Source organism: Sylvia atricapilla, chromosome 2 (assembly GCF_009819655.1).
Source record: "Sylvia atricapilla isolate bSylAtr1 chromosome 2, bSylAtr1.pri, whole genome shotgun sequence".
NCBI lineage: Eukaryota > Metazoa > Chordata > Aves > Passeriformes > Sylviidae > Sylvia > Sylvia atricapilla.
Genome location: NC_089141.1, coordinates 24,843,459 through 24,853,883, shown reverse-complemented (window position 1 = coordinate 24,853,883; position 10,425 = coordinate 24,843,459). Strand labels below are relative to the sequence as shown.

Below are 10,425 nucleotides of genomic sequence, written 5' to 3'. Positions count from 1 at the left end.
GGGAAGGAATTCTTTACTGCGAGCGCGGTGAGGCACTGGCACACGCCGCCCAGGGAGCCTGTGGATGCCGCAACCCTGGCAACGTTCTAGGCCAGGCTGGGTGGGGCTTTGAGCAACCTGGTCCAGTGGGAGGTGTCCCTGCCCTTGGCAGCGGGGTTGGGACTAGATAATCTTTAAAGTCCCCCCTAACCCATGACATTGCAGGGTTCTGTGGGACCGCGGTGGTCACTTGTCCACCTTAGCAGCCGCGCCTCCCTCCCCGCGGCGGCGGGCGATGGTCCGAGCGGGGCGGCACCCGGCTGCCCCCCCCCGCGGCCCGCCGCCCTTGGTACGGCCCGCGGGGCCGCGGTGCGCGCCGGGAGTGGGCCCGGCCGGCGCGCGGGGGTGCGGCCGTGATCCCGCGCTCCCGGCACGGCCCGGCACGGCCCGACATGGCCCTCAACAAATCCATGCACGCCCGCAACCGCTACAAGGACAAGCCGCCCGACTTCGCCTACCTGGCCGGCAAGTACCCCGAGTTCCAGCAGCACGTGCAGACCACCCTCGCGGGCAGGGTGAGGTACGGCCGGGGCGGGATGGGGCGGGTGGGTGCCTGTGTGTGTGTGTCCGCCCCCGGGCACCCCTGACAGCTCTGCGTGTGCCTTCCAGCCTGAATTTCAAGGATCCCGAGGCCGTGAGGGCTCTGACGTGCACCCTCCTGAAGGAGGATTTCGGGCTGACCATCGACATTCCCGTGGAAAGGCTCATTCCCACCGTCCCTTTGAGGCTGAACTACATCCACTGGGTGGAGGATCTCATCGGCCACCGGGATGCTGAGAAGCAAACCCTGAGACGAGGCATTGACATAGGTACTTGGCAAAAGCTAAATGTTTAAATCCTTATTTACCGTCAGCGACAGTAGCAGATGCAATTTGTTGCCCATCCATACGTTTGAGAAACAAAGAGATCTGATGGGTGCTCGCTGTGGTGGGAGGCAGGCTGAGCCCCACAGGTGTTCCATGTGCCTTCTGCCTGGGCAGGATTTCTCTGCGCAAACACAGGGACAGTCACGGCACGCAGTTATGTGCCTCTTCAGGGCCCTGAGCTCACTTGAGTGCAGCTTTGTGTGGTGTACAAAAACTGTGCTGCTAGAAATGCAGGCAAAAATGTTCTAAAGGAACTAAGAAGTGTTTCTTCTCAGTGTTTTAACTGGGGAGTTGTGTTTTGTTGCTAATTTATTAATTCTGCTTTTGCATGTCTGCACTAGAGAGTTCGTGAGTTGCATAGCAATATTTTTTAGTGTTCCATTTAGTAACTTTTCCCCCCGTTGTTATAGGTGTGTTTGACAGGCGAATCCTCTATCCTTTTTAAATTTCAATTTTTATTTTAATTTATTTCGATGCACTTATATATTTGTGAGCTGAATTGTTAAAGAGACTGAATTGGAAACCAGGGCAAATACTAGCCAAGCTCTGTTTTGGTTGTAGATGGTCAAAGATTTCTTGTTTATTGTTGAGAACAAAATATCTTTTAAGTTGGACCAGGCATCAGCAGATGGATGATATTGTCCACTTTCAGTGTGAATAATTGGGTAATATCAAGATGATACCTAGATTAGGCAGCAGATAAATGTAAGCAGCAGAGATGTGAATTTGTAAGATGTACACTGATGGCCATAATTTGGTTTTCATTAGAAATAAAAAAATGGCAAGCTCCATAAGAGCTTCCACACACAAATAGTAAAATTGGCATTTGGATTCCAAATCTTTGGTTATTCTGTATGAATTATCTAAAAAGCACTAGTGATAGTACATTGGAATGTAGTTCATATCTTCTGTTTTGTCAATAGAATCTTCGTTTGCAGTTTCAGAGGCTTGATTTCAAAGTCTGTTTTGTGCTGAAGAAAACTTAAAATGAAGTTGAGAGAAGCTGGAATTTCCTTTCTAACTTGTTTTACTGCTTGACATTAAAACGTTAAAGTTACTGAATTCCTCAAAGCTGGGGTTCAGTAATCTCTGTTACTGTGCCAGCTTTTACTTTTCTTGGCATCTGCTAGCATGACTTTTTGTATTGGCATTTTTTTTCCCTGAAATTTACTGACCTGTATTTTTAGCTGGAGTTGTGCTGGATACCAGGTTTGCATCATCACATGGTGTGTCCACGGCAGCTTTTTTCTAGTAACTTTGAAATTTTTTAGACAGCTTCTAAGCATTTGACATTAGTTTTCATTTTTGAAAATGATTTCTATGAACTTCATCATGGTACGTGGCTGAGTAGAAGAGACAGATCCTCTTTAGTCCTCCACGTACTGCAGAGTCTTCAGTTTGAGTTTGCATGAGCTTTGATGTTTCAGCTTTGGAAAAAGCAGTAAGTCATCCAAGAGGGACTTAACAGAAGTGCTAGAAGTAACTCCTTGCTGTTGGATGCTGCCAGATAAAGTTATTGATGTTTCAATGAGTCAGTATAACAGATTCTAAATACATGTCTAAACTCCAGTTTTGTGGTGGTGGAATAGCTTTCCCTTTTCTTGTATCCATTTCCTTTAATCCTAAATTTGGTTGTCGTTGATAATTTGACTGCCTAGGTATGCCATAATTATTTTGTGTTAGCGTCTCTCTCTTTTTACCAGGTTTTTATCTGTCTGTCTCTCTGTTTGAATATCTTGATTGACACTTAAGTTTCTTTGATAGTTTTGTACATTAGAGAAAGACAGTCTGGTGGAACAGATTTTTTTTTTTTTTTTTTTTTTTTTTGTGGTTGTTGTATGCATCAAAGGAAATAATTTGTGCTAGATGACAGAAAAATGCAGAAGAGAAATTTATTTGTGGTAGGGATTTTGTTTTAGTAAAGCCAGAATGCATTTGGCTTTCTTTGTATAAATTAACCATTGTCATATAGAAGAAAAACAGCTTAAACCAAAGATGAGGGTTTACTACAGAATTTATTTATTATTGTTTCTTTTATTAAAAGTGCATATTTAACAGTCCTATTTTTCAGATTATAAGAAAAAAAAAGTTGACTGAAGAATTGAGTAGTAGATGATCAATGATCAGCATTTTCTTGATGTTCTTTTTGGTGTAATAAGCACGCAGTTACAGCCACGCTATGTATAACTTATTTTGCCCTTTTCGTGGATTCTCACTTCTGCAGGGACAGGTGCATCCTGTATATATCCATTACTTGGAGCAACTTTGAATGGCTGGTATTTCCTTGCAACAGAAGTGGATGACATGTGCTTCAATTATGCCAAGAAGAATGTGGAACAGAATAACTTGTCTGATCTTATCAAAGGTACAATGTAATAAGGAATTTAGTAGTATATGAATGCTGTGACATATTTTTGCCATGTTCAGTGGCATTTCAGAATGTGTATTCATTCCAAATACATGCTCAATCATTTTTCCTGGAGCAGAATATTTACTAAAGTCACTGTGTGCTTAAGCCAAAAAGCTGCTTTGCCTAGCATGGGATGTGTGGATAGAGAACCTTACAAAAATATGAAAGTTAAACTTCACCCTGGGCTGGTTTTATCTCTGTATTCCTTGTCTGTTACTGAAGTATTTCTTAGTGCTTGAACTGTTTCTGCTGGTAGGAGACCTGGAATGCTCCCCTTGGATAATTGCATGACACTGCCACAAAGGTGTATCTTGTACAGAGAGCTCTTCCTCTTCACTTCATGAATGAAATCCTGACACTGTCTGTGGTAGCAGAAGGCAGTATGTCAGACTTTGTCTGGGAATGAGCTTGGAAAATTTTCTGTGGGAACTCAGTGTAGTAAAAACTAGGTTCATTTATGAGCTCTGCATAAAAACTTTTGGAAGCATCCATTTGAGCAACACGTAGTCTGTTGTCCGTGTCAGTCTTGAAGATCCAGAGCTTGAGAGTTTTCTGTCACTGCTGACACTGATTTTTAGTGGTGTGGTGGTGTTTCAATATACTGGAAAAGCAGCTGGCAAAGGAACAGGCCTCATGTGAAGCTTTAGTGGCTGTAGTTTTAAGGACTCAAAGCACATTTGTGCTTGTATTGGAGAACTTGGTATAACTCAGGGAGTCTTTGTTGTTTTAAACAGGTTCATGTGGTTCTGCTGCTATGTATAAACCTACAGGCTGTTATATGCAATCCTTGACCTGAAATCTTTATTTTTCGTGGTGATATTTGTTACATCTCTTTTACAGAAAGCTTTGTTTAGAAAGCACAGGTTTTATACAATGTATAATGTATATAGCATGTTAAATAAAACATGAAGTTCCTTACTGACCAAATTAACTTTGTCTAATAGTGGTTAAGGTACCACAGAAGACTCTTCTAATGGATGCACTGAAAGAAGAATCTGAGATAATTTATGATTTCTGCATGTGCAACCCCCCCTTTTTTGCCAACCAGTTGGAAGCTAAGGTAAGGTAACAAACTGCATGTTGTACTTCAGTAGTCATTGGGGACCTAACAACAATTTAACCTCTTGGCTTGGGCAAGGTTGAGTGGAAAATCCCAAATCATCATGAAATAGCATTTAAGTCTTCTCTCTTCTCATCCCCTGTGCCCCTAAAGGAGTTCTGAAAACTTAACTGTTACCCCTTCTAAAGTGGAGCATGATCTGTAGCATTCTTTCACAAGTTCTTACTGTCTTAGAAAATGAGTTTGGAAAGGAGACAGCTAGAAAATCTGAAATCTATGCAGGTACCTGCTGCATAACAGTGGTACAAAGGAATTAGTTCCTGGAATTTTGCTTAATTGTATTTTTTATTTCCTTAGTCACGTATCATACAGGTCTTGCAATACCTGCTGAATATAGTCAGAAATGTATAATGCAGGGCAGTAGAAAAGAAGGTTTAAGATTTAATTAAACACTATAGATTGTAATTGCATAGATGCCCTTAGCATGTATGCAATTACCTGTATTTCATATTAGCAGAATCCTGATGTGGCAGGTAGTTTACCTAAGTTTGAGATTGTAGGGAATTCACTCAGGAGTGTTTATTTTGAATGGATCTTTGTTATCCATGGTTCTCATGGGGGGAGGATCAGTAGAGGTGGTGGTGCTTGCTACCCACTAAAAATTAAGATAGGAAGCAGTGTACAAGGCAGCATAACATTTCATTGAATGTTCATGTCAAATGTTTTTGTTTTTTAATCCAGGGAGTTAATTCTCGAAATCCACGGCGTCCCCCTCCCAGCTCTGTAAATACAGGAGGGATCACAGAAATCATGGCTGAGGGAGGAGAGCTGGAATTTGTCAAAAGAATTATTCATGATAGTCTCCAACTTAAAAAGAGGTTAAGGTAAGTGTTTTGTTCCAGTTAAAAAAACCCCTAACTAACACTTTTTATCTTCATGTTTGGCAGAAGTCATGCAAAGATGTTATTTTTAGTAGCTATGGTCCAGTGATATCTGCTCAGTTTGTTTGATGATACTTACACATCCAATTGTGCCTGAGCAGCAATCAGAAGCTATAGGTGTTTAAAGGCAGAAGATGAAAAAAGCCTGTACAAGTGGGACTTGCAGCTTGCAGCAAAATTAGCACATGTCCCTGATAAGAGAAAGATCAGGGTTCATTCTTGAGGACTTTTGGGACGGAAGAGGTTTTATGAAATTGCCTAGTTATCTGTTGATTACCTAAAACTTTCTGTCTTTCCCTGGCTGAACTTTGGTAACTTGCAGCTTTGCCTGCTAAAGGACACTGTTGTACTGAATGCTGTCTTGGGTGAACATAAGCTGCAATAAAAAACATAATGAGATCTTCTTTGAACCTAATTTTGAAACAGATGGCACATCTTCGGATTTCTGACTATCAGGCTTTCACTCCCCCAGTGTTGGACAAAACTGTCCCTTGATAACTGGGAAATCTTAAGTTTTGTATTTCAATATGTTATATTTATGAATAAGCTTTTTTGGATCCAGTCATCAAAAAATGTGGAAGATGGGGTTGTAAAGCTCAAATAATAATTTAGATGAAGAACAGAGCTTCATCTAAAGTAATGTTTGGGAGATTCTGAAGATGTGGAGCTGGGTGGAAGGATAAGCTTCACTAGAACTGGGAAAATAACTTTTTTCCTTTTTTTGGCCTGATTTTTTCCTTATGAAATGTGGGTTACATAATGGAAACCTGGATAAGATATGAGTGAGCACAAGCAATAATCAGTATGTCTGCTTTTGAGCATGATTACTTGTCAATAGTTGGTTATTCCTTTTTGTTCTGATTCTCCAAAGAAAGTGGAGAAGTTGAAACAAATTCTTGTAAGGTGTAACATGTTCCCCAGAACTGAAGTCACAAGATTCCTCATTGTTCAGGTGTTGTTTCTAAAATACTCCTAATGTAGCTCTTAAAAGCTCAAAAAGATTTCCCTGTCCAGTCTGTCTTTGACCTTCTGTTCTGAATTTTGTTGTACTGTGTCCTAGTGATTCTGTTTAAGTGTGATTTTGTTGTTGTTGTTGTTGTTGTTGTTTTGGCTTTTAATCTTGTATTGTTTTTGCAGCTTTCTGGTCCAAGTAGATCTTCTTGATAGCTGCCACTCTCAGTTGATCTCTATTTGTAAAACACATTTTTTAATGTGTGCTTTGCAGATGGTACAGTTGCATGTTGGGGAAGAAATGCAGTTTAGCGCCACTGAAAGAAGAACTTCGAATCCAGGGGGTGAGTCTGCACAGAGTCCATATATATTCTGCCTGTGTTCTATACAGAATATAGTATGCTTCAGTGTATGTGGGTAATTATTGTTGAATTATTTCACAGAGTTTTTATTATAAAAAGGAGCTGCAATTCCTTGTTAGGGAAACAACTGAGGTTCAACTATTGCAGATTCAAAACTGACAGATAAGTAGCAAATACTGTCTCCATAGTTTTGTCTTTAGCCCATGTTGGAGCATGTGTTCATTCTAGAATATTCAGGGTTTCTGCTTTAAAATAATCTTAACAAGGCTATAGTAAAAAAAAAAGAAAAAAGAACCAAAAAGAATCTACCTATCTTCTTAGCTCACATGAAATCTAGCAATCTGGTTGGTAAAAGAAATAGTAACATGATTTGAGTGGCAGTGTTGTTTTGTTTGTGTTCAATTCTGGCGCCAAGTAAAATGGAACCTTGTGCTACAATTCTCAGTAAGGAGGGCTGTGCAAAGGACTTTTGGAGGAAGCATACTTTTTACTAACTATCATACAAAGAGAACAATTATGACATCTGTCCATGTATACAGTGGAAGGAAAGAGAATGCATGGCGAAATTAATTCCCAGAAAGACGAATTGCCAAAAGCAGATGTTCAGCTATAGACACAAAATATCTGATTTTCTTCTCTGTCCTTGAACTGTTGCACCTCAATCTTAGTAAAGGGAGAGAAGTGAGAGAGCCCTGACACCTCTGAGCCATGTCAGAAATCTCTATTTGTGCAATGAGAAAATATGCTTTGTTTGAAAACGTGTGCAGTAAAACAGTGTTGCTTATTAATCTGAAATAAGGTTAATAATATTAATCTGAAATGGCTTCTTTGCATAGGTTCCTAAAGTCACTCATACTGAATTCTGCCAGGGACGCACCATGAGATGGGCACTGGCCTGGAGTTTCTATGATGATGTGCAAGTACCTGTAAGTAGCTTAATTCTGGTTTGCTTGTGATTTTCTGTGCCTCTTACTTGAGGAAGAGGCTAATGAGCTATAACTGCTGTGATACAAACTGTTCTTCTTCAGACTGGAATATAGGATGTGCTGGGCTGTATGGACAGTGGAATTTCTTAGACGGCTGCCAGTCTGTTAGCAGTTGTGACGTGATTCATGAGTGACCCTTGTTGAGGGTGGAAAAAGGAAGCCATTGTAGGAACTTCCTGTGGGTTTCATTGAAAATAAGGATCATTTGTAACATACCTCAAATAGCAGTTTAGTAGTAATAAAAATACGCTAATTTTGGGGCTGGATTTGAATTTAAACTTCCCTCTGAGAACTCAGTTTTAATTTAACTTGTGGATTCTGTTACCAAATAGGTATGACCACGTCTAACTCAGACTTGCCTACATGAATGTAAGTGGAGCTTGTTCACCTGAAATGTGAGCCAGTTGCTTTTTTGGATCTGGATGTTTGTATATTTGAATATAGGCATAGACAATAAATAACCAATCTTAGGGAAGATGCAAGTAAACCTTCAGTGCACTTGGATCAAATCGTGGATATTGGCAGTTGGCCTCTATTCCCCAGAGCAGACACACTTTCTCAGCTCATGGAGAGCTCATAGTCTGAAGGAACCAATGAAGCTTTTTGCCTAATACCTGAAGATAAACTCCCTCTGTCCATCAGGCTAGCATAAAGTGCATGATCCTGTTAGCTGGTTTGAGTCTAAAACTCCTGGGGGTGAAGTGGAGCACGGGCCATACGAATGACTGCTTAGTGCCTTACCTTACACTCTTAATCCTCATGTCTTACGGAATCACAGTCTTCTGAGTACAAAAGTCACCCCGCTAATACTGCATAGCCTTGTAATTCTTTTCTTTCTTTCTTCTTCTAGTCACCTCCCTCTAAAAGAAGAAAACTAGAAAAACCACGAAAACCAATTACATTCATGGTTTTGGCTTCTACAGTCAAAGAGTTATCCATCAAAGCTGCAGCTATGGGCTGGGATGCTGTAGAAGCAATTGCTGTGGTTAGAGCCTGGGTAGAGAAGATTCTCACTGATCTGAAGGTACAGTATGAAGTATTAGATGTTAACACAATGTTCTAATTGAAAGGTATTAGTGTGAGAGGATCGTATGAAATTCTGTTTTCTGCAACAGGTTCAGCATAAACATGTTCCATGTGGAAAAGATGAAATTAGCCTCTTTGTGACTGCCATTGAAAACTCCTGGATTCATTTGAGGAGGAAGAAACGAGAGCGAATAAGGCAATTACGAGAACTTCCCCGAGCTTCTGAAGATACTCTGCAAGCCATGGAGGAGGAAAAGAACAGCCAGAAGAGTGTGAGCAACAACTCAGACTGTGAAAACCCCAAGGCCGAAGACTCTGAAATGGGGTTTATGGCACCTGATCAGGATGTCCAGATGACAGCAGGTGATGAGCAACCAGAGGAATCTGCTGCCAAAGAAGAACACAGTGATCCTGTGAAGGAAGAGGAGATGGAAGCAAAGCAGGGAGAAACATCACTTGGGAAAGGTTCTGGTGATGCCAAGGAGGAACCTTGCCCTTCAGAGGAAGCTAGCAATCTAACAGTGGAAAAAGAGCAAAGCCCTAAAGAAACTACTAGCGGGGGTTTTCTCTTCAAGTGTTTAATGAATGTGAAGAAAGAAGGAAATGATGTAGTAGTAGAAATGCACTGGGTTGAAGGACAGAACAGAGACTTGATGAACCAGCTGTGCACATACTTACGGAACCAAATTCTTCGATTGGTTGCTAGTTAGCTCTTTTTTCCTCTTTGGTAAAGTAGGTCTGTCCTTAAATTTTGTAAACTATTTTTAATGAATTAAAATTTCAGATAGCAAAACCTGTCTTTTCCCCCTTAAAAAAGAGTAGAATGAAGATAGATGTCTCCTTTAATATTTAATAGCTTTTTTAAAGATGTAAGGAGGACATGAAGTGATGAGGAAGTAACAGATTTCATACTACAGTTGTGAAACTACATGTTGAAGTGAAACATGTTGATGCTGTGAGCATTTTAAATATCAGCAGTGCTTATTCTGGTCTTTTTCTGGCACAATAGAAATATATATTGTTACTAAGTAGAAATCCTAACTGAGTTATTTTCTTCAATATTTTTTCAGTACTAATACAGGAAATGGTTAGTCTGCAGTGGGAATTGTTTTCCTGCAATGAGGAGTCTTTAGCAGAGGATGTCAGTATGCCTCTCTTCCCTTTCATGTATCTGACTTTTGGTCAACAGAGCAGCAGTGTGGATACATTCTCCAAGTGTCAACTCATTAAAATAATTGCTTTAGGAAAAAAGCATGTATTGTGTTTGTCTGGTGCTTGGGCTTTGAAACACAGCCTACTGTTAGCATCTGGTTTTGTAAACTTGAGCAATGTAAGAAGCTTTTTGAGCTGCTTGATTTAGAGATGATTAAAATACATTGACTCTTCCATCAGAAGAAGACCATCCTTTACACTTACTCAGATATAATTGTCTAAAATGACAACAGTATTCTTAAATATTGCTTCCATTTAATTTTAAGATTTAATGGCAGGAATGAGAGCACATTCTCTTTGTCAAGGGCCAGAAATTCCTGTGTGTATCTGTTTGAGATGATGAATATCGGTCCTGCTTCGTGTGCAGTAAGCCTCCTAAGCTGTGATCTGTTTCTCTGAAGAGAGATACAGAACATGGGGAGCTTTTTTGAGTGGGGTGCGTGTGTTTGTGTTACCCAGAATAAAGCAGTGGTGTCCAGCGGGAAATAACTGCGTGCATTCATACTCCTGCTTTCAGTGTCCATCCTTTGCTGTCCTTATTTTTTAAAAGATCAGTACGTTTTCTCCAGTTG

At 40.5% G+C, this 10,425-nt stretch overlaps 1 protein-coding gene across 1 annotated transcript; it reads left to right on the top strand.

The window, feature by feature from the left end:
• The first annotated feature begins 418 nt into the window (after positions 1-418).
• METTL16 (methyltransferase 16, RNA N6-adenosine) lies at positions 419-9,892 on the top strand. Its single transcript, XM_066341020.1, has 9 exons — positions 419-559; positions 649-848; positions 3,130-3,270; positions 4,260-4,375; positions 5,117-5,259; positions 6,542-6,611; positions 7,466-7,555; positions 8,466-8,639; positions 8,731-9,892. Exons 1-9 carry the CDS (start codon positions 432-434, stop codon positions 9,349-9,351), a joined length of 1,683 nt encoding a protein of 560 aa, XP_066197117.1. The 5' UTR covers positions 419-431; the 3' UTR covers positions 9,352-9,892.
• Positions 9,893-10,425: the final 533 nt, after the last annotated feature.

Coding starts and splice junctions, on each gene's coding strand:
- METTL16 (XM_066341020.1), top strand. CDS start 432: ATGGCCCTCAACAAATCCATGCACGCCCGCAACCGCTACAAGGACAAG. Junction 4,376..5,116: donor CCAACCAGTTGGAAGCTAAG/GTAAGGTAACAA, acceptor TTTTTAATCCAG/GGAGTTAATTCTCGAAATCC. Junction 5,260..6,541: donor CAACTTAAAAAGAGGTTAAG/GTAAGTGTTTTG, acceptor TGTGCTTTGCAG/ATGGTACAGTTGCATGTTGG.